Source organism: Phyllostomus discolor, chromosome 5 (assembly GCF_004126475.2).
Source record: "Phyllostomus discolor isolate MPI-MPIP mPhyDis1 chromosome 5, mPhyDis1.pri.v3, whole genome shotgun sequence".
In the NCBI taxonomy this organism is placed as follows: Eukaryota; Metazoa; Chordata; class Mammalia; order Chiroptera; family Phyllostomidae; genus Phyllostomus; species Phyllostomus discolor.
The window spans coordinates 71,127,912-71,152,800 of record NC_040907.2 but is presented as its reverse complement, the minus strand read 5'-3'; the positions used below and the strand labels follow the sequence as shown (position 1 = coordinate 71,152,800).

The following is a 24,889-nucleotide window of genomic DNA, read 5'->3' as shown; positions in this document are numbered from 1 at the left end:
AATCTTAGCCTTGGTTAAAAGATTCCCTAGTTTATATAAGTAGCATAACTAGTCTTCTTTGGCTTTCAAGGTAGGAAACTTAATTCATTTTTAAAATTTTACTTTTATTTTTAGGAACTTGTTCGTAAAGGGATACCCCACCATTTTAGAGCAATAGTTTGGCAACTTTTATGCAGTGCACAAAGCATGCCAATTAAGGATCAGTATTCAGAGCTCCTGAAAATGACTTCGCCTTGTGAAAAACTGATCCGAAGGGACATTGCTAGAACTTACCCTGAACATAATTTTTTTAAGGAAAAAGATAGCCTTGGACAGGAGGTTTTATTTAATGTAATGAAGGTAAGTTTTATTTATTTACTTTTTAAATGAATTCTCAGAAGGTTGAAATTACACAATTTCCACAATGAAGCATGAACTCTCGCCTCAATAATCAGTTGCTTTGGCATTAAATTTGCCTTTAGCATAATTTTTGCTTTAATTCTGATGCTATATTACTGTCTAGTTTAGAAAACTTATTAGAAGATTTATTATATTGCTTCATATTAGTTGGCTAAGATCAAATAGCCTAGTAATCATTATACATAGAAAGATTCTCTATGAAAATGAACACTTTCTATGAGTTTCACAACCTGGGAGTAGATTTTTCTATTTTCTATGGTGAGTGTTGTTAAGGACTCTTAGCCCTTGAAAGTGTGTATCACTGTCATTTTTCCTTCAATATTGCCTTTCCCTTTCCATAGTTTCTTTCCCTTCTAGCTACCTCTGTGAAATAATTGATTTCTCATTAAATAATTTCAATTTTGCCAGTGCTTTCTTTATATTAACCTACCCTGGTTTTATTTTTATTAGATATACATTTTAAATTACTTTTAAGCTCTCTTACTCTCCTGAGTACAGATTTCTTTCTTTCTTTCTTTCTTTTTTTGTCCTTAAAAGCTGTTAGTTTCTAATTGGGAAATTGTCAAAAGAAAATTTTATGTAATAAATCTTTAGCTTTTTAAATATTTATAGGATAACATCTACAATAAGCAAGAACTTTTCTTAAAAGTATATAGTCTTTAATTTACTTGTTTCACTATCTTTAGGTTTTTAGAGAAGGAAAGTATAATATGTCATGTTAAAACATTTTGAAAAATATTTTTTACTTTTTAGGCATATTCTTTAGTGGATCGTGAGGTTGGTTACTGTCAAGGAAGTGCTTTTATAGTTGGATTGTTGCTTATGCAGGTAAGTTAGTACAAGTGTTAAATGGTCAATTAAGTTTTTTATTAAAGTTGGATTGAAAAATTTAAAGAGCATCCTTGTTTTTATTAAGTATAAGTTGCTAGTAGGTATTTTTCTCTAGTCACAATTTAATTAGGAATATTTAGTTTGTACTTGAAAAAATTACTAAAAGTATTGGAAATACCATACAATTATATCCTTCCACTAAATGAAACTTCAGCTTTTTAGTGTTTACATTTGGATCACAATATTTACTCAAGCTTGTATCCACTTTTAAATCTTAACTTACATGTCAATATTTAAGGAGGAGTTACCTTTTTTCAGCCAAGGAAGACATGATTAAAGTGTTGGTATGAAATCTGATGTTGTATCATGTCTTTGGAAATTATACCGAAATTTTTTTTAAAAGATTTTATTTATTTATTTATTTTTTAGAGAGGGAAGGGAGGGAGAAAGAGAGAGAGAAGGAAACATTAATGCGTGGTTGCTGGGGGCCGTGGCCTGCAACCCAGGTATGTGGCCTGACTGGGAATCGAACCTGTGACACTTTGGTTCACAGCCCGCGCTCAATCCACTGAGCTACGCCAGCCAGGGCTAATTATACTGAAATTTTGTTCGTCATGTAGCTGAATGCTTGTTATAGGCCCTAAAATGTGGGACTCCGTCATCCCAGGGTTATAATACATATTTCCATTGACACTGACTTATTTTGGAGTGGGTTTGGGTGGGATGTTTTCAGAAGTCAGTCAGCTTTGAAAGGAAATGTCATAGAGTGTTATCTCTTCAGAGTTGTTAAAATTTTTTTTAAAAAACTCATCCTACTCTATATTCAGTCTCAGATTAAAATATGGTCAGAAAAGAAACCTTATAAATAAATTGATTTGAATTATGTAGGCTGTTTTTTTTTTCAACTTAGTTCTATACTGAGTTCTATGAATTTGGGCTAGATTATTTAACCTTTCTCTGGCCTTACCTGGGTGATATTGTCTATTTTCAGATTGTGAGGGCTGTATGAGATTATATGTGTAAAAGCCTAGCATGGTGTTTGGCACATAGTAGATAGGCAATGAAAGTTGAGTGACTTATGAAGATCACATATCATGGTAGATACAAGCAGGGTAGGGATCAGAAACTGTGTTTCCTGATGCTTCGCTTCAAGTAGCCACAGTTCTACCTGAGTATCAAAACTCTGTGAGTATTAAGAATGTACATATTTCTTTTCTGAGTATCAAAAACCCGATGTCAGTGACACTGGTTTATAATACAATGACTGGTTTTTACTTTGTTTTGTAATAGAAGAACTGCTCCCAGAAGCTGTTATTGCTAAAGGCTATAAAAATGGGTGCAGGCGCAGGTAGAATGGTAGATGTGGTGGTGTGAGAATGGGGTAATTGTCTTTTAAGCACTTCTATTAAAAAAATGAAATAGCGCCCTGGCTGGCATAGCTCAGTGGATTGAGCACAGGCTGCGAACCAAAGTATCTCATGTTCGATTCCCAGTCAGGGTACATGCCTGGGTTGCAGGCGATGACCCCCAGCAACCACACATTGATGTTTCTCTCTCTCTCTCTCCCTCCCTCCCTTCCCTCTCTAAAAATAAATAAATAAATAAAATCTTTTTAAAAAAATGAAATAGCAAACAAGGTCATTAGCTTAGAGATGAATGGAAGTTTGAGGACAGAGAAGGAAATCTGAAATGGTCTTGAAAGAGAGTGATTGAATTAAGGAAATAAAATACACCAGACAGCATGAATGATCCACTGAGATTAGGATTCCTGAATTTAAAATGAGGCCAGTCAGCATGGTTAAGTGTTTTTATTTTACTCAGCCACGTTCTTCTGCCTAAATGTAGTATAGAGTTGAATTTATCCAAAAATGGAGTTTTGCAGTTGAAATGATAACTGAGAAGAAAAAGACAAAGTAATTGTGGATTTAAGTGAGTGAATACATATAACAGCAAAGTGAGCACAGGGAAGAGTAGGGAACAGTGTTGTATAAATGAAGGAGAGGACTGCAAAGTCAGATCATTGTAAATACTTTATATTAATCTTCACTGTGTCCCTGTGAAATAAGTGCTATTATTTTACCCATTTGATAGATGGTGAAATTGAGCAGCAGAGAGGTTAAATAATTTGCTGAAGCTCATATAGTGGGATTTGAACCTTAGGTGGTGTGGCTGTAGAGCCTGAGTGAGTAACTGCCTGCCAAGATCATTGGAGCAAAGGAAGTCAAAGATGTGCTAGGTCAGGGAATTTTAATCCACATGAAAATAAGTGGGTTTGTGGGGATGACCCAGAGGTTTGTGGATGCTGCAAAAAAGAAGAGTAATGGGAAATGTCTGCTGGTATGTGTTTCAGAGAGAATGGGGGGTTAGTGCTGTGGAATTGGCAGTGAGGTTGAAGAAGGGACATACACCTCTCTATTCCCTGGCTTCTTTCAGTGCTGTGAGGGAGAAAACACCCCAGAGGAGAGCCAGGTTTTGTGTGGAACTCTTCTTAGGAGAAAGTCAGGTTTCAGTTGGAGGAAGAAGATGAAAGAACATTTGATAAAGGGATCGAGGGTATAGTCAGGATATTTTTGTTGGTGGAAGATTATGAGTTCTAGAAAGTGCTGTGGAAGATTTTGGGAAGGTTGGAGGAGGGGTTAGAGTAGGGGAGGAGTAGAATCACAGGATGAGATTCTGGGATGTCGGATTCCTTGCAGTGACTGACTTAAATCAGTGGGGCTGCAGGACTTAATAGGATTAATAAGAATGGTTTCCAAGGCACAGTTGTGGCTGTGTGTGTTGGGAGAAAGGAAGGAAGGAAGTACAGGTTTTGCCAAGAGTTATTCTTGGTTCCTTTCATGGTCATGTCAAGGCCAGGAAAATGTGTTATTAGAAGCAGTCTTCAGTTCTTCTCTAGAAGAACACCTAGAGATCCTTTGAGGTTTTCTTTTTTGAAACACACTGGTATAATGTGAGTGAATGAGTATTAGACATTTTTTTTTGAGAAAGATGATTTAATAATTTAGATAAATATTATTTGCTTAAGCGTTATGAATACCTGCGTAGCTGTTTACAAAGCTTTTACGTTCGTTATCTTATTTAATATAATTTTCCAGTTAGTTACATGTTAAATGTGAAGTTGTTACCAATTACAGATTCTTTGAAAACTTACTTTACAAGTTCTTGTAACATGTACACCATATGCCCTCTGCTCAGAATGTTCAAAGGGTTCCTTCCCATCTCACTTGTGGGAAAAGTCCAAGTCCTTACAGTGGCCTTCAGAGCGCTGTGTAATTTAGCTCCCTGTTATTGCTCCTGCATAACCTAACTACCACTTGTAATGTTGCTCCTAATTTAGTAGTCCTCTGTTTGCTGTTCCTTGAGCATGCCAATATATATTTTTTAAATTTTATTTTAATTATTGTTTAAGTACAGTTTTCTGTCTTTTGCTCCCATTCCAGCCCACCCACCCATCCCTTCCCACCTCCCTCTCATTTCCAGAGGGGAGGGAAATTCAGGGGAGAATGGGAAGGGTTTACAGGAACAAATACAAAGGACATACGGACAGAAACTAGAGGGGGGTGGAAATGGGAGCCAATCTTGATTCCAGTTCAGGGCCTTTGTATTATTCTCCCAGAACGGGTCCTCAGTTGTTCCCTTACTTTCTTCGGTATTTTGCTCAAATGTTATCAAGGGACTTTCCCTGACCTACCTACATAAATAGCATTTCTTCAGCATTCCCTGTTACCCTACTTTGTTTTATTTTCATAGTGTTCACCACCACCTGACATATATTAATTGATTTCTTTTCATGTATTGTCTACTTCCCCCCACTAGAAAGTACAAACTCCTTGAAGGCAGAGATTTGTGTTTATTTTGTTCACAGTATGGACCCAGAGAGAGAGAAGTATCTGGCTCTAAGTGAATATTTGTTGGTTGAATTAATGAATTAGGCAAGTAAGACAACCAGTCTCAGAGATTGTTAGATTTGTTTAACTTTTTATTCTCTGTGATAAAATGGGTGATTAAAACCTGATTTCTAGTCTGCTACTCTTAAGATTGTATCATATGGCCACTCAAAACAGTGTTTATAGTAGGATGGGCACTTAGTTTAAATATACTTTAGTTATTTGTATATCACAGAACATTAACCCATTTTGCTTTTTTTCTCCTAATATAGATGCCAGAAGAAGAAGCGTTCTGTGTATTTGTTAAATTAATGCAAGATTATAGACTTCGTGAACTTTTTAAACCAAGTATGGCAGAATTGGGCCTTTGTATGTACCAGTTTGAATGCATGATACAGGTAAAAGTATAGTGTTTTTTAAAAAAAGGCATATTGCCTTTCTTTGTGGCATCGTGGTTTGAGTGACAGCTAAGCAAATTTAATTTTAAAAGCATTACAGCAATTGAAAAAATTAGCATTTTGATCACACAGTCATTTGTTGGTTGATTAACACACAATTTAGACCTACTTTCCATTTAGGCACTGTTTGCAGATATCTGCATTATCACAGTCTGGAACTTGACTGCAATTTTTGTATTCAAACCTTAAGCACATAGGCTAAATGTATCATAACCCCTTTGCCTAAATACATGAGTTTTCTTATTATGCCCTATTATAGCCTAATGTTATGTAGTCTATGCTGTCTTACAGGAGCCCATGACATTATGATGTCAGTTCATTTCCTTTGAGATTGCCTCTTCTGTCTCTTTCCCCTGCCTTCCTCTTTTTATCTTATGTTTTGGTTTTGGGAGCTAGTAATTTTTTTTTAATCCTTACCAGAGGACATGCTTATTGATTTTAGGGAGAGGGGAAGGGAGGGAGAGAAGCATTGATGTGAGAGAGAAATATCGATTGGTTGGCTCTTTAAGCACCCTGACTGGGAGCCGAACCCACAACTTAGACATGAGCCCTGACTGGAAATCAAACCTGTGACCTTTTGGTTTACAGGAAGACACTCCAACCAACTGAATCACACCAGCCAGGGCACTACTGCCATTTTTTTTTTTTTTTTTTAGATTTTGTTTATTTACTTTAGAGAGAGGGGAAGGGAAGGACAGAAACATCAGTGTATGGTCGCCTCTCTCATGCCCCCCAACTGGGGGTCTGGCCGGCAACCCAGACATGTTCGATTCCCAGACTGGGAATTAAACCAGTGACCTTTTGGTGCACAAGCTGGCACTCAATCCACTGAGCTATACCAGTCAGGGCTGGTAATCTTTTTAAAAAAATAATGTTTCCATTCTTTTATGCTGCAAGTTGAAGACTCAGTCTAGTGACTGCATGAGGGTAAAAAGAAGAGGAATCAAAATTAAGTGAAAAATACTTTTGAAATATTTTACCTTTCTGGATTTAATTTTTGTATTTTACATACAAAAATAAGTTTACTATATTGTCTTTAAAATAATAGCATGACCTCAGACAAGGATTTGATCTCTAAAATATATAAAGAACTCATGACTCCACTCCAGGAAGACAAAAAACCCAATTAAAAAATGGGCAAAAGACTTGAACAGACACTTCTCCAAGGAGGACATACAGAGGGCCCAGAGACATATGAAAATGAGACATGCTCAGCATCACTAGCCATCAGAGACATGCAAATTAAAACCACAATGACTACTACCTCACACTAGTCAGAATGACCATCATAAACAAATCAACAAACAAGTGTTGGAGGGGATGTGGAGAAAAGGGAACCCTAGTGCACTGTTGGTGGGATTGCAGACTGGTGCAGCCACTGTGGAAAACACTATGGAATTTCCTCCATTTTGGATCTGCTTTTTGACCCAGTAATTCCGCTGCTAGGATTATATCCTAAGAACCCTGAAACACCAGTCCAAAAGAACCTATGCACCCCAATGTTCATAGCAGCACAATTTACAATAGCCAAGTGCTGGAAGCAACCTAGGTGCCCATCAGTAAATGGGATGGATCAAAAAACTATGGTACATTTACACAATGGAATTCTATGCAGCAGAAAGAAAGAAGGAGCTCATACCCTTTGCAACAGCTTGGATGGAGCTGGAAAGCATTATGCTAAGCAAAATAAGCCAGGCGGTAAGGGACAAATACCATATGATCTCACCTTTAACTGGAACCTACTCAACAGAAGAAAAAAAGCAAACAAAATATGACCACAGACATTGAAATTAAGAACAATCTAACAGTAGCCAGAAGGGAGGTGGGAGGGGACAGTGGGGAGAAGGGTTTTCAGGAACTACTATAAAGGACTCATGGACAAAACTAAGGGGGAGGGTGGAAACAAGGGAGGGAGGTGGGATTGGCTGGGGTGGGGAGGAGTGGTGGGGAGAAAATGCAGACAACTGTAATTGAACAACAATAAAGTAATTTAAAAAAAATAATAAAGTAATAGCATAAATACCTTCATTTACTTAAATGTTAGTTAGATAAGCAAAATTTAAGAATACAGGTTATTGATTGAGCTGGCATGATCACTGTTTTTAGGAGTCTCCTTTTCTTTGGCAGCCTTACCCACAGGAATTTTTAAAATTCCCTGTCTTTTCTATGTGTGGTGGGAGGAAGGGATACGCAAAATGTTCTTAAATTGTAAAGACAGATAAAGTAGGTCTTGAGATGATCCTCAAATTGTTGTTTTTTTTTAAATAGTAAGCTTATTTTTATCAGCCCTTAAATGCTCTTTGTTTATTTTCAGTTAATGTGTGATTTGTATTTTGAATTGCTAGAGTGGCAGAAGCATCTGTATTTTGGGTGAAAGGCAGGAAGATAAGGTGACCAATGGTAGATAGCCTCTGAAAGTATTTCAAAATAATATTTCTTTCCTTTTTTAAAAAAGTTTGAAACATTATAGTTTGTAGAAAATATCAGATACACATCTACCCACCAATAAGGTTAGACAAATATACAAATTTTACTTACTTGCTTTAATTTTTCTTTTGGTTAATCAAATGTTATAGATACAGCCAAAGCCCTAACTGTACATTCTTTTCCCTTTCTTCCCAGGTAGTAACCACCACTGTCCCAGTCATATCATTTTCTATATCTTAATGTTTCCATATGATGCCCTATCTTATCTTTTGTTGGGTATAGGCTAATCTAGTGTACATACAATGATCTGGTTTAAAATAATCAATTTTACTGTGTTTTGACTAATTCTTTTCTTCTCTTTAGGAACATCTTCCAGAGCTCTTTATACATTTTCAGTCTCAGAGTTTTCACACCTCAATGTATGCATCATCCTGGTTTCTGACTATCTTTCTTACAACTTTTCCACTACCAATTGCAACAAGGATATTTGATATCTTTATGTCTGAGGTAAGCTAATGGGCAGACTGAGCAAGGAATCATTGAGTTAATTAGAGCCGGGCTGTGAGGAGAACAATAAAGGAGATCCATATATCCCATGCCAAACTGTTTACATGGATGATCTCATTTAAACCTGTAACAACCCTGTTAGGTACTGTTCATTTCCCCATTTGATAGATGAGGAAGCCAAAACTTAGAGAAATATTAGGTACCTAGCTTGTCTATGGACAAACACATAAGTCAATATAGTAAACAGGATTCAGATCTAGGCAGTCAAAATCTGGAGAAACCTCAGTATCACTTCCTGACTGATTTAGTGAGTATCAGTGAGAGAAAAAATTTGCCCTACAGTTAGTATGTTGCAGTGCCTCTGGTATCCAAAGACAAAAATAATGAATCTAATTAAATTTCTTCTGTTCCAGGAACACATTTTAGGTAGTTTGTTTAATTATCATTGGCATGTAGTAGTGATCCTTTGTCTTCTGTATCTTGAATGGGAAGGTAGGAAGGTAAGAATAGGTGATCAGTGGTAGGTAGCACTTGAAAGGATTATTGTTGATTACATCTTAGTCAAACCCAATATTAATTGTAATTAATTACATCTTATTAAGATTAATTTGTATTATCTAGCTAAATTAGTTTAGTGTGGAGCCAGCAAACTGTGATTTGTGTACTGGTTTGTATTGCCAAATCTGTCCTTCCACTTGTTTTTTAAATAAATTTTTCTTGAAACAAAGCCATACCCATTTGTTGATGTGTTGTCTCTGTCTGCTTTGGGCCACAATGGCAGAATTGAGTATTTGTGACAGTGACCATATGGCCCACAAAACCTAAAATATTTATTATTCAGCTGTATGGAAATATTTGCTAAGCTCTAGTTTAGATCCCTAATGTTTACCTTATTATACTTTTGAATAATTAGTTTTTGTTGATGGAAGAGTAAGAGAAATTTGGCTTTATATACTTTGTTTCTTCAGGGTTTAGAAATAGTGTTTCGAGTGGGATTAGCACTTCTTCAAATGAATCAGGCAGAACTGATGCAACTGGACATGGAAGGGATGTTGCAGGTAAGTCAGTTCTGATTTCTTGAATGCCTTTAGATTTTGCTATTAATTAGTTAGTAATAATTAATAGCAAAGGCATTACATAGCTCTTATGTTTTTTTCTTATTGTTTCTTAGCACTTTCAGAAGGTCATCCCACATCAGTTTGATGGAGGTCCAGACAAATTAATCCAGGCAGCTTACCAAGTCAAGTATAACTCAAAAAAAATGAAAAAGTAAGTATTTTATATCTTGGTTTTTAGTTATAGGGATTTACTGAAGCATCTAAGAAATTAAATAAGAGTGGCAAAACATTCTACTGATAAGTGTATTTGTCCTCCTCAGTTTATATAACAGTAGTGTTTTATTTGGTAGTTAAACCCCCTGCCTCCTTTCCTGCGCACGTTGTCCCTTCCTCTCCCTCTAGGTAGCATGTCCTCTCCTTTCCCATGCCCTCTCCTTTCCCATGCCCTCCTACTTTCCCCCAGGTGATACCTTTGCTTTTCCCTCTTTTAAGCTCCAAGGGCCCTTTTACTTCTGTAACTTGTTTCCTGAGCCTACATAGTCCAGCTGCTTCACTTTACTGCCTCTGAACTTTCTGAATAAACTTTCTCTTATAATTTCAAACAATTAAAAAAATTCCCTCTTCTCATTTCATATGGATTAAAATTAGAAACCCAGTAAGTATATATGTGTGAGTATGCTATCATTTTAAAAACCACTTATATGGTGTGGTCCAATTCACTGACATTCTTTTCTTCTCAGTTGACCCCAGAGTGTCACTTAATAAGAGGTTCCCAACCTCCCTGCCCCTGTCCACGGACACCGCTGGAAATGCTGCCTGAGTTCCACCTCCTGTCTCTACCTCACCTCCCCCTGACCCCTGGTCCGTGGAAACATTTTCTTTTTTTTTCTTTTTCTTTTTTTTTTAATATATTTTATTGATTATGCTATTACAGTTGTCCCATTTCCCCCTTCACTCCCCTCCGCCCTGTGCCCCCTCTCCCACCCACCTTCCCCCACTTTAGTCCATGTCCATATGTCATACTTATGAGTTCTTTAGCTTCTACATTTCCCATACTATTCTTGCCCTCCCCCTATCTATTTTCAACCTACATTCTATGCTACTTATTCTCTATACCTTTTCCCCCTCTCTCCTCCTCCCACCCCTACTGCTAGCCCCCCCTTGTGCCCTCTATTTCTGTGGTTCTGTTCCTATTCTAGTTGTTTACTTAGTTTCTTTTGGTTTTACTTAGTTTCTTGTGGTTGTTAATAATTGTGAGTTTGCTGTCCTTTTACTATACATGTCTTTTCTTTATCTTCTTTTCTTAGATAAGTCCCCTTAGCATTTCATAAAGTAAGGGCTTGGTGATGATGAACTCCTTTAATTTGACCTTATCTGAAAAGCACTTTATCTTCCCTTCCATTCTAAATGAGAGCTTTGCTGGATAGAGCAATCTGGGATGTAGGTCCTTGTCTTTCATGACTTGGAATATTTCTTTCCAGCCCCTTCTTGCCTGTAAGGTCTCTTTTGAGAAATCAGCTGACAGTCTGATGGGAACTCCTTTGTAGGTTACTGTCCCCTTATCTCTTGCTGCTTCTAGGATTCTCTCCTTCGTTTTTACCTTGGCTAATGTAATTATGATGTGCCTTGGTGTGTTTCTTCTTGGGTCCAACTTCTTTGGGGCTCTCTGCGCTCCTTGGATTTCTTGGAAGACTGTTCCCTTTGCCAGTTTGGGGAAGTTCTCCTTTATTATTTGTTCAAATAACTTTTCCACTTGTTGGTCTTCCCCTTCTGGTACCCCTATAATTCGGATGTTGGAACGTTTAAAGGTGTCCTTGATGGTCTTAAGCTTTTCTTCGATTTTTTGAATTCTTATTTCATCACGCTCTCCTGCTTGGTTGATTCTATCTTCCTTCTGGCCCATTGTGTTGTTTTGAGACTCAGATTCCTTCCTTTCACAATTGGCTCTCCTCTGTGTGTCTTCCTGCATCCCTTTTATGGTAGTCTGCATTTTTTCATGTAATTTGGATCCAAAATCCACCAGTTCCGTGAGCTTCCTGATCACCAGTGTTTTGAACTGTGCATCTGATAGATTGGCTATTTCTTGGTCACTCAAAAGGATGAGTCCTGGGGGTCTGATCTGTTCTGCTGGAAACATGTCTTACATCTTTCACTGTCTCTCCTATTATTTTACTTATTTATTTATTTTTTCTCTGGTCTGGTTGCTCTTGTTATGGTGGGGGGCGGAGCCTTAGGTGTTCACCGGTGCTGGGTGCCCCAGTCGCTAGCTTGTGACGTTATATGTGGGGGCAGGGGCAGGGGCAGGAGCGGGGACAGGAGGGATCAATGGCGACCCTTCCGTTCTCCTGGAGTCAGACACTTCCCTAGGCTTCTGGGCCGTGAGCTCTGCCCTGGTTCCCAGTCGCTGCCCCACTGATTCCCCCAGCCGCTGTTTGCGTACTCAGGGATCACCGCTACACCGCTGCGCTCTTGCGTCCCAGATTGCTGTCGCGCCGATTTTGCGCCAAATTTCCCCCGACCTACGCGCGCCTGCGACCCGCGCCAGCCCCGCGCCCGCTTGCTCGGCTCGTAGTCCCCTACCAGTCTGGATGTATGGGTCTACTTCAACTTCTAGGCTGTCCGACTTCCATTTAGATAAATCCTCTGACAGTTCTGATATTATGACTGCAAATCATTGTTGTAAATTATTGTGGTTCTGTTCTTGGTTGTGCGAGGAGGTACGGTGCGCCCACCTATTCCTCCATCTTGCCGGAAGTCCAGAAACATTTTCTTTCACAAAACTGGTCCTTGGTGCCAAAAATGTTGGGGACCACTGAGTTAATTCAAGATTATCACAACCAGGAAGAAAGTCATAAAGTGTGAATTATGAACTTATATTTTTATTTATTGTATATCACTTAAACAAATCTTAGCCTGGAGTCATAGTTAGCATTTCTTACACTAGTTTCTGTAATTACAAAATGGTTTAAAGTGATAGTGGTACTATATGCTGACAGTTCTCAGTATCTTTGCTGCTGCAACATGAAATTACATTAACACATAGGACATAGTTCTATAGATCTTCCTAATTCAGAAAATATATTATGATGTGAGTTGAGAATTATGTTATTAAAATTAGTTGCAAAAGCAAGTCAATTTATGAGCTTCACTGGTGTATTCTACCAAACATTTAAAGGAGAACTACTATGAGTTCTCAAAGTTTTACAAAAAGTGGAAGAGGAGAAAATACTTCCTAACTTATTCTATGACACTGGCCAGCATGACCCAGGTACCAAGGCTGGGTAAAGACAGTACAGGAAAACTAAAAGATCAATATACCCTCTAAACACTGATGCAAAAATACTCAACAAAATACTAGCAAACCAAATTCAGCAGCATGTTAAAAGGCTTATACACCACAACCAAATAGGATTTATTCCATCCCTGGAATGCTAGGATAGTTCAGCATATGAAAATTGATCAGTACAGTACACTACATTAACTTAGTGAAGGAGAAAAAAACTGCATGATCATTTTAATTGATGCAGCACAAGTATTTGACAAAATTCAGTACTCTTTCATAATAAAAAAACACTAAGCAAACTAGGATTATGATGAGCTATCTCAACCTAATAAAATCCATGTATGAAAAAAAACAAACAGCTAATATCACACTGAATGGTAAAAGACTAAGAGTATTTCCTCTAAGATCAGGAACAAGGCAAGGATGCTCCATTTTGCCACTTCTGTTCAAAATAGTACTGGAAGTTCTAGCTAGGTCAGTTAGGCAAGGAAAAGAAATAAAGGCATCCAAATTAGAAAGTAAAATTATGTTTTGTTTTTTAAAGATTTGGTTACTTATTTATAAAGATGTTATTTATTTTTAGAGAGGGGGAAGGGAGGGAGGGAGAGAGAGATATCAGTACATGGAGAGGTACATCGATCAGTTGCCTCTCACACACCCCAACTGTGGGCCCAACTGTAGGCCTGGCCTACAACCCAGGCATGTGCCCTGACTGGGAATTGAACCAGCGGCCCTTTAGTTCTCAGGCTGGCAATCAACCCACCTAGCCACACCAGCCAGGGCTGCAATCAAAAGACATAGAGTGGCTGAATGGATGAGAAAACAAGACCCTTATATATGCTGTCTACAAGAGACTCACTTCAGATTAAAGACATGTACACACTGAAAGTAAAGAGATAGAAAAAAATATTCCATGAAAATGGAAACCAAAAAAAGCCATGTTAGCAATATGTATACCAGACAAAATAGATTTTAAGACAAAGGCTATAACAAGAGACAAAGAAGGACCTAGCAATTCCACTTGTGGGTATTTATTTGAGGAAACCCTGGACACTGGTTTGGGGAGATGTGTTCATCCATACACATTGCAGTGTTTGCAGTAGCTAAGATATGGAGGCAGCTTTGGTGTCCCTAGATGGATGAATGGATGGAGAAGAGGTGGTGCATTATATACAATGGAATATTACTCAACCATAAAGAAGAATGCAATCTTGCCATCTGTGATGGCATAGTTGGACTTAGAAGGTATTATGGTGAGTGAGGTAAGTCAGATAAAGAAGGAGAAATACAGTGTGATTTCTCTCAAATGTGGAATCTGAAAGACAAGATGGGCGAAAAAATAGAACAGGCAAACTCATAGATGCAGAGAACATGTTGATGGTTTCTAGGTGAGAGGGGTTTGGGGGATGAGTGAAAAAGAGGAAGGAATTAGAAGGTATGAATTGGTAGTTACAGAATACTCATGGGAATGTAGGATACAGCATAAAGAATATAGTCAGTAATGTAATAACCATGTATGGTATCAGATGGGTACTAGATTTATGAGGGCGATCACCTCATAAGTTATATAAATGTCTAGTATGTTTATACCTGAAACTAATATAATATGTGTCGACTATAATTGAAAAATAAAAAGTTATTTTAAAAAATAACATCAAAGCTGGAGGACTCATACTTACTTCAAACTTACTACAAAACTACAGTAATCAAAACACTGTGGTGCTAGAATAGTATGTCTATATAATAGTATGACATATAGACAAATGCAGTGGGACAGAGAGCCCAGACGTAAGCCCTCACATATATGGTCATGCATATATTCACATGCAAAAGAATGAAGTTGGGCCTTTACCTAACACCATATGCAAAATTTAAGTCAAAATGGATGAAAGATGTAAATGTAGGAATTTGAACTGTAGAACTCATAGTTGAAAACATAGGACAAACAAAGGCTTCATTATGTTGGATTTGACATGATTTCTTAGGTATGACACCAAAGGCACAGGCAACAGAAGAAAAAATAGGCAAATTGGATTTCATGAATTTTTAAAATTTTGTGCAACCTAAGACACTTTCAAGAGTAAAAAGTCAACCCAGAAGATGGAAGAAAATATTTACAAATCATATTATTTGATTAAAGATTAATATCTAGAATATATAGAGAACTCCTAAAACTCAACAACAAAAAACAAACAGTGGATTTAAAAAACGGGCAAAGGGCTTGAATAGACATTTCTTCAAAGAAGATATACAAATGACCAATGAAATAAGTATATAAAAAGATGCTCAACATGAATGATCATTGTGAAAATGTAAATTAAAACTGCAGTGAGATACACCTCCACACCTGTACAATGGCTTCTATCACAAAACTAGGAAATAACAGGTGTCGCTGAGGACGTGGAAAAATACGAACCCTTGTGCACTGTTGCTGGGAATGAAACATGGTAAAGCTGCTCTGGAAACATGGCAGTTCCTCAAATATTAACAGTAGCATTACCATATAATCCAGTGATTCCACTTCTGAGTATATGCTCCAAAAAATGAAATAAGTTTTGAAAAGATATTTTGTACACCCATATTCATAACAGCAGCATTCATATTAGCTAAAACATGGAGGCAACTATGTGTCCATTGCTGGATAAATGGAAATGCAAAATGTGGTGTATAAATACAGTGGAATTCATTGTATTAACAGCAAATGCAAGACAATTCAGTCTTAAAAGGGAAGGAAATTCTGACATAGGTATAATATGGATGAACCTTGTGGACATTATGCTGGAAGCAATATGCCAGTTACAACAGGATAAATTCTATGTATTCCACTTACATGAGCTACTTACTGTTGTAATCATAGAGACAGCATAATATAGTTGTTGTCAGGAAAGGGGAGAATGGGGTGTTACTACATCATGGGTAGAGGTTCAGTTTTGTAAGATGAAAAGTGGTATGGAAATGGTGGTGGTGATGGCTGTACACCATTATGAATGTACTTAATACTATTGAACTGTACACTCAAAAATAAGATGATAAATTTTATGTTTTACATATTTACCCCAATAAAAGTTACTATAAGCTAAATGAGATTTTATATATATATAGTGAATAATAGGTTTTTACTTTTGAGGGAGAATTTAAGTTTTAAAAGCAGCTTTAAGTATTTGGGGCCTGGTCTTGTTAATATTTAGAATCATTAAACTTGATATTAACATTTTTGGTCAAGAGCAAGATATAAAAATACTTTGTTGGGACTAATTTTTGTATGTCCTGTAAATTTTTAAATGATAATTTTACACTTAGAGTTGTAAAAATAGTATATCTCATTTGTCACCTTTTTTTTAAAAAATTTTATTCATTTTATTTATTTATTTTTTTTAGAGAGGGAAGGGAGGGAGATAGAGAAAGAGAGAAACATCAATGTGCGGTTGCTGGGGGTCATGGCCTGCAACCCAGCATGTACCCTGACTGGGAATCGAACCTGTGACACTTTGGTTCTCAGCCCGCGCTCAATCCACTGAGCTATGCCAGCCAGGGATCTTTTTTTAATATATTTTATTGATTATGCTATTATAGTTGTCCCCAAAAGCTAGCTGAGAGCTGAGCAAGCAGCGTTGCTCCTTCTCCGTCCCCTCCCCCACATGCAGCACTGTATGTGTGTCATTTCTTATTACCCTGCATGCAGTGACAGTGCTTCAGTCTTGTCTCGTCTTTCGTGACCTTGATACTTCTGAAACAAGATGATTAGTTATTTTGTAGAATGTCTTTAAATTTGGGTGTGTTTGATGATTTCTGCTGATTATGTTGAGGATCTGCATTCCTGGAAAGGATACTGCTGAAGTGAGGTGCTGTTTTTAGTGCATCCTATGTTATGTGATTACTGGTGATGTTAGCCTTGGTCACTTGGCTCAGATGTTGTCTGCTAGGATTCTGTACCATAAATTTACTATTTTTCCCTTTGTAATTGCTAAATATTTGGGAAGAGATACTTTGAGACTATGCTTAAACTTTTATTCACTAATTGTAGAATCCATTGATTTTTCTTGCCCTTGGCAGTTACTATTGTGAAGTTTTAATGGAGATTTTTATTTTTTTAATTATTTATTTATTGATGAGAGAGACAAACACACACATTGATTTCTTGTTTCACTTATTTATGCATTCATTTGTTGCTTCTTGTATTTTTCCCAAACCCACAACCTTGGCGTATCAGGATGATGCTCTAACCAAATGAGCTACCCAGACAGGGCTTTTTATATTTGCTTTATTTTTTCTATGTTTATTAATTGGAATTCTGTTAGGAATAGCTGTCTCTTTAGCCCCATTATAAATGTTAGTAAATTTTAGTACAGTCACATGTCACATAACGATGTTTTTTGGTCAACAATGGGCAGAATATACAAAGGTGGTCCCGTTAGATTATAATGGGGCTGAAAAATTCCAATCACGTAGTGATGTTATAGCCAGGGTCATGTCATAGTGCAGTGTATCATCCATGTGTGTGTGTAAATAAACCTACTGTGCTGTCAGCCTTATAAAAGTACAGCACATACAATTGTGTACAGTTCATAATAATTGATAATGATAATAAATGACTGTTACTGGTTCATATATTTGCTTTATTATTCTTTTAATTGTTATTTTAGAATATATGCTTACTACTAATTTTTTTTAAAAGTTTGCCATAAAACAGCATGCCATGTCATGCCTCATACATCTTTTGTGTACTGTTTCTTGATTGCATCGTTTTCTCATGCTTGACTGAATCTTGTGTTTGTCCTTCATGGCTCTAAGGTTTGTTTGTTTTTTTTCTGAGAGTGGATTTATTAAAGCTGGGTACAGTAGAACTGAGGAAGAGCTTAGGGTAGCAAAAGTAAGGGGAGAGCGCTGAAGCAGTGCTCTGCTTTGACTCCCTAGAAATGTTGTACGAAAGAAGCGAGAGAAGTGAGCCAAGATAGGGCTGCTTTTAGCTCACTGGAAAGTCAGAGAAAAAGGGGGCCTTGGAGATGGTTTAAGGGATAAGCCCAGGATGAGCTGCTGCTGCCTGCTGTTCCCCTGGTTGTAAGTCTCATTTGGCCCCTTAGAGTTTAGGAGAAAGAAATTGAGAAGTTTATGTCCTAGCCCTGGCTGGTGTGGCTCAATGGATTAAGTGCCAGCTCGAGAACCAAAGAGTTGTTGGTTTAATTCCCAGTCTAGGGCACATGCCCAGGTTGCAGGCCATATTCCAGTTTAGGGGTATGTGAGAGGCATCCATGCATTGATGTTTCTCTCCCTCTCTCCCTTCTCCTCTCTAAAAACAAACAAATAAGTAAAAATCTTAAAAAAAATTTCTTGCCCTAGAAAAGGAATGGGTGTGCTCCAGAGACAGCCTACATGGCTCCTGAGCTTTTGCACAATGACAGAATTGCCTAATGGGTCAGTGCACTTCTCAGAATGTATCTCTGTTGTTAAGCTTCTTCTTTTCTTTGAACTCTACAGATGTATTTTAATTTGAGGGGGATAGGATGGGTAGTTCTTTTGTCAGTTTAGGGCTGAATAAAATCTGTGAAATTAGTTCTCTGTTGGTACCTTACTATTTTACTTTCTAAAGCAGCAATTTATTTGTTTATTTGTTAAAGTATATCTTACTGATTATGCTATTACAGTTCTCCCTTTTCCCCTCCCCTTTATTCCTCTCTGCCCTGCACCCCACCTCCCATCAGTACTCCCCCATCTTAGTTCATGTCCATGGATTGTACACATAAGTTCTTTGGCTTCTCCATTTCGTATACTGTTCTAAACCTCCCCCTGTCTATTTTGTACCTACCTTTTAGGCTTCTTATTCCCTGTAACTTTCCTCCATTTTCTCTTTTCCCCCTTCCCGTTGAAAACCCTCTATGTGGTCTCCATTTCTGGGATTCTGTTCCTGTTCTAGTTGTTTGCTCAGTTTGTTTTTGTTTGTTTTAGGTTCAGCTATTGATAGTTATGAGTTTCTTGTCATTTTACTGTTCATATTTTTTACCATCTTTTTCTTAGATAAGTCCCTTTAACATTTCATATAATAAGGGCTTAGTGGTGATGAACTCCATGGACTTGACCTTAACTGGGAAGCACTTTATCTGCCCTTCCATTCTAAGTGATAGCTTTGCTGGATAGAGTAATCTTGGATGTAGGTCCTTGCCTTTCCTGACTTTGAATACTTCTTTCCAGTCCCTTCTTGCCTGCAGGGTTTCTTTTGAGAAGTCAGTATGGTATATGCTTCCTTTGGGTCCAGTTTCTTTGGGACCCTCTGAGCTTCCTGGAGTTCCTAGAAGTCTGTTTCCTTGGCCAGATTGGGAAAGTTCTTCATTATTTTTTCAAATAAGTATTCAATTTCTTGCTCTTCCTCTTCTCCTTCTGGCACCCCTATGATTCGGATGTTGGAGCATTTAAAGTTGTCCCAGAGATTCCTAAGCTTCTCCTCATTTTTTTTGAATTCTTGTTTCTTCATTCTGTTTTGGTTGAATGTTTATTTCTTCCTTCTCTAAATCGTTGATTTGAGTCCCAGTTTCCTTCCCTTCACTGTTGGCTCCTGGTGTATTTTCCTTTATTTCACTTTTCTTAGCCTTCACCTTTTCCTCCATTTTGCGACTGCACTCAACCATTTCTGTGAGCATCCTGATTACTCGTGTTTTGAACTGTGCATGTGATAGGTTGACTATCTCTTCATTGCTTAGTTCTGTTTTTGGAGTTTTGATCTGTTCTTTCATTTGGGCCATATTTTTTTTTGTCTTCATGCACCTATTACATTGTAAGGGATGGAACATTAGGTATTGGCCAGGGAGGGGCCACCCACTTCTCTGCATTGTGGCACTGTATGTCGGGGAGGGATCAGAGAAGGAACAATGCTACTTGCTTGGGTTTTGCCCTGCTTTTCTTCACTTCCTCTGCTACCCACAAGCAAATTGGCCTCTTCTGGTGCTGATTCCCAGGTGGGTGGTTTTGTGTACATTCTAGGACCTTGTGGGTCTCTCCAAGGAACTCTCTGTGAGGCTGGGAGTTTCTCCTACTGCCATCCCCACAGGTTTTTACAGTCAGAGGTTTTGAGACTTTCTTTTCCCATGGTGGAACCCTGGGTTGCATGGTCTGTCTCGCTTCCCAGTTGTTCCTCCCAGTTTATCTGCATGAAAATGTGGGACTGCCTGGTCTGCCAGCCACTGCCTTGCCCAGTCCAATCTGCTAATCGCTGCCTTGCTATGTGTCTTCTCCTTTCCATCTGCCTATCTGATGAATGTTTCTTCTTTAACACCTTAGTTGTCAGACTTCCATACAGTTTAGTTTTCTGGCTGTTCTGCCCAGGCATGTGTCCTGACAGAGAATTAAACTGGCAACGTTTCCGGTTGCAGGCAGGTGCTCAATCCACTGAGCCACACTGGCAAGGGCACTGCAAGAATGTTTTTAAATTTTATTTATTTTTAGAGAGGGGAAGGGAAGGAGAAAGAGAGGAAGAGAAACATCAATGTGTGGTTGCCTCTCACATGTTCCCTACTGGGGACCTGGCCCACAACCCAGAGAGGTACCCTGACTGGAAATTGAACCCGACACCCTTTGGTTCACAGGCCAGCACTCAATCCACCGAGCCACACCAGCCAGGGCCTGCCACAAGAATTTTTAAAACGTATAATACCTGACTATTTAGTTAGGGGTACTGACCTCTTTTCCCTTAGATTATCAAATGAAAAAATTACAGCTGCCAACACACTGATAACCATGTTGTATGAGTGCTTAGTCTTGAACCATAAATATATAGGTCATATAATAGAGGTGCATCTTATTGGTCATGTTGCATAATAAGGTAGCATCTCGTGGGTTAAGTTTTGGTGGTTATAATCCTTATATATAACTATAGGCACCTGATTTTTTTAAAAAGTCACATTGGAGCAAAAAGTATAGGTAATTACTATTATTATTCTTTTGTAAGTCAAAATTATACTGATTTTTGTCAGATCAGCAAAAAATAAATATTTTGGTGCTAATTAGTAATTAGTTCATGTGTGTCATTCGATTTCAGAATCTCTTTTCTAAAGTTTACTTTTGTTATTTGTAAAGTAATTTTTTGGTAATAATTCATGTAACTATTTGAATGATTTTTCTTATATTAAATATCTCAAGTTACAAGTTGGGGTAACTTAATGAAATTATATTCTGTGTTAACATACAGTTTTAAATTTTATAATTTTATGACTACTTTTGAATGAAAACATACCTTTATTTTTTTTTCTTCTTAGGCTTGAAAAGGAATACACTACCATAAAAACTAAAGAAATGGAAGAGCAAGTTGAAATTAAAGTAAGCATCTCAGGGCTTAAAAGTGCTGAATATAAATTGATTAAAGCCAGTTATTTGGCAATTGATGTTAGGTTATGTTGATGTATTTGTTACTTATTTATAGCACATTTGGCAAAGATGTTTGTACTTATTTAAGGATAAATTTACTTGCCCTCCTACTAATTATAGGCAAAAATAGATATTTCAAAAACCAGAAATGTGACCAGAGTGGTTTTTATTCTGATATAAAGGAGAGCAGCTCTTCTCTTTCTCTGGATATGTTGGTGGATCATCAGGAGAAAATACTTCTATGGGGAAGATAATTATTCCATTTAAGCACATTTTTAAATGAAAATTTTAAAATGAAAATGAAAATGTTGTGGAAAAGATAATGTATAGCATGCTGAGACTAATGTAGTATAGTCTAAAGTAGACCAAATAGAGCAAATCATTGCACTAGAACTAATTATGGCTGCTTTAGAGATGCAGGAAGCTTTGGCTAATTCAATTATTTCATCACTAAGCAAAGGTTATACTTTTGAACTACTCTCCAGAGAAACAGATTTTCAATTTAAAAGACATTCAAATTCCTGTACCTTAAAATTATTATTTGTCCCCCCCGTAAGGCCAGAAATTCTTGAGTTGAGGATATTTGGCATTGTTTGACGTGGGAGTTAAGGGAAGTTGTTTTGGCTTTTATGCTGATATTTTAGGACGGGAATGATGAGCTAGGACCATGAGTTAGTGAAGGAACTCAGGGACTGGCCAATCTAATTTCTTATATGTTAATCTGCCCCCCTCAAAAAAGAAACAAACAATATTTTTTGAATGACTCTGCTTTTTTTTAAAACTGTTTTTGTGTGTCTGTCTGATCTCCCCTGTTTTTCTGTGTGGCCTGTCATTAACTCTGTCTCCTTCTCTAGATGTTTAATTTTCATTTTGTCCTCCATTTCTGTCATTGGAAATAGATACTTCTACATTTTTTAGACAGAGAGGAAAGAAAGAAAAAGGAAGGAAGGAAGGAAGGAAGGAAGGAAGGAAGGAAGGAAGGAAGGAGAGAAGGAGAGAAGGAGAGAAAGAAAGAAAAGACCCCTGTGGATATTTTTTCCTCCTTTTTTAAATTCTGTCACCCAACTGCTGCTCTACCATTTGCTTTTCTTTTAGGTACCATGAGTAAGGGTAACATTAAATCATACCCTCTACTTCAACCTACTGAAAATAAAAAGTACGTCATCCTGATGAGTGGGGAGAGAGTATGGGTTATCGCATACCAGGAATATTCGGAACTGCAGATCAAGAATCTGAGGATGGGGAAGCCATCCTGTTCATTTCACCATGCTATGTTATTGGAAAAAAAAAACAAAAACAAAAAACCTCAGGTCTATGAACAGTTCTTGCTTTTGAAGAAGTTTTTTTTTATAAAATTAAGTCACATGAATGTAGGAATAACAAAAAGCCTTTTTGAAAAGATTGTTAGCAGATTTTAGCCTATATTTGCAGCTATTTTCCAAAAATTTTTTTTGGTGGGGAGAAGTTTTAATTCAGTTAAATCACAAAATATTTTTGCTTGCCAGCTCCATGTGTCTTAGGCAAAAAACAGATGGCATAGTTATTTATGGAGAAAAAAGAAAGTTAAAAATATTAGTGGAACATATCAGGTAAATAAAGTATGCTGATCTCAAAGGTAGTCTGTTCCTTTTATAGGATCTGGTTTGCCTGTAGTTCGTTTTTACTCTTGTACCATATCCATCTCTTTTTTTTATATACTCCTCCTGCTTCCTTCCCCACCCTGTCACAGATAAAAGATAAAGGCACAGAATTTTTGTGCTACTGTACTTTTTTTCACTTTAGTTTTGGATGTGTCTGGGTTTTTACTTGGACCTCGAAACTCAATCTCAGTCAGAATCAGATGACCACATTGTTTATGGGATCAGTTATGATCGAATGATTGCCTTACTTAAAATTAATTAGCATGTGTTTTTTGAGCCTTTCTCTAAATTGGGATATGCCACTTCCTTACTCACTGTTTTTCCTTCCCATCAAGGTCCTTTTTTTGAGGGAATGAGTTTTGTTAACTAATACTTTCTTGCTTTGGTTCTCCTAAAAAAGCTTTAGGGACAGAGTCTTGTGCTGTTCTTTACATAAGCACATAGCATGGTCATCAAATTATTTGATGTTTTGATACAGCAGTAAAAAAAAATCAGCCTTTGATATTATACAATATGTTTAAAGTGTCCACTGTTTTTACTCTAATTAAAATCCTAAGACCTTTGGGTTGATGACCTTTTTATTTTAAGAATTATATGTCAGTCACCTCTCTGATCAAGATGTGACTTTTAAGTATTTTCTACCACTTCTCTGAAAGTGCTATATAGGAACATTTTTATAATAATGTTTTCATATGGAGAATCTTACATTTTACTGTGTGAAATTAGTTATTAGAAACATCTTTATCATTGTCTTCTTCCAACCTATTGTTCCACCTGAGGGCAAGGAGGTACAAAATATTAAAATTCTAGCTTATATTAGTGCAACCCACAAATCTTTGAAAAAGAATAATCTTTGTCTTCCATTTTAGTAAGACAAATATATGGAGTGATAATCTGATAGTTTATAATCTATAATCTCTGATAAATTTAAATCTGTATTTAAATTTATACTGTGGGGCATAGAGCCCTGCAAATGGGAGGTGTTAGAAATTCTTACTTATTTTTATTGAGAAATTAATTTTTTATATTTCAAAAATTAAGAAATATTCCAGATATAGTAGAAAACAGAATAATATAAAAACACTTGTGTATCCATTGCCTATCATAGAAAAAAGAAATCATGACAAATATCTCAATCATTCAGTAATTGTTTTTAGCAATGTGAGGTATTAGTATTGACAATCACATTTATTCGACACTTAATGTATGAAGGCTCATCTGCATGCATCACCTACATTTATTCCTAGAATGGCATTTTGAAAATTTTCTCATCCCCATCTTTTTATGAGAAAACTAATTGTCAGAGAGTTCAAATAATATGATAGGGGTCACATTGCTAGAAAATGGGAAAGTCAAGAATTTGAACTCCAATTTGTTTTATTTTAAGGCTCATGAATGTTCTTCAGTGTATATACACTGTACTGCTTTCCAAGAGAATTGAATGTATTGGTAATATAAGTAGTATTTGGATATCCATTTTACTGTGTTATTATGAACACTTCATTAAAAAAACTAATGGCTAAATAATAATATCTAGTGGGGGTGCAATAGCATATTTATTTAATGACATTCATTTAACAGTTATTTATAGTGTCTATTTAATGTCCAAATTCTGTTCTAGAGACTTGAGATGTGTTTATGAAACAAACCAGTACCTGCCCTCATGGTGTTACAATGTAGTAAAGAAGGCAGACAATAAACAGAAAAGTAAAATGTACAGTATTTTAGATGATGTGTTAAATAGGAGAACAATATACCATAAGGGAGGGGAAATATAATGGTAGTGTTTGAATTGACAACTTGGAGAAATTGACCAGGTTACTTGTGAATAAATACCTGAAGGAAGTGAGGGAACTAGATACGTAGGTACCTGGAAGGAGAGCAGAATCTGGTCAGGAGTGTGCCTGGCGAGGAATAGCAAGGAGGCCATGGTGGACGGGACAACATGAATGATGAGGAAAGTGGTAGGAGGTAAGATGTTGCACATTGCACATTGCAGGGTATTGTTGATCATGTGAAGCAATGGTGAGCAATTTTACTCTGGTGA

The 24,889-nt window shown here is 37.1% G+C and overlaps 1 protein-coding gene across 10 annotated transcripts in view; it reads left to right on the top strand.

Annotated features, from left to right (window-relative positions):
* EVI5 (ecotropic viral integration site 5) overlaps nt 1-24,889 on the top strand; it is a 200,669-nt gene that overhangs the window by 58,708 nt on the left and 117,072 nt on the right. For all 10 annotated transcript variants that reach the window (XM_036026426.1, XM_036026422.1, XM_036026423.1 and 7 more), the window contains 7 exons: nt 115-339; nt 1,153-1,227; nt 5,390-5,515; nt 8,366-8,509; nt 9,478-9,567; nt 9,681-9,778; nt 21,094-21,154. In XM_036026426.1, the coding sequence (XP_035882319.1) occupies nt 115-339; nt 1,153-1,227; nt 5,390-5,515; nt 8,366-8,509; nt 9,478-9,567; nt 9,681-9,778; nt 21,094-21,154 (819 nt within the window). The remainder of the gene's footprint in view (nt 1-114; nt 340-1,152; nt 1,228-5,389; nt 5,516-8,365; nt 8,510-9,477; nt 9,568-9,680; nt 9,779-21,093; nt 21,155-24,889) is intronic.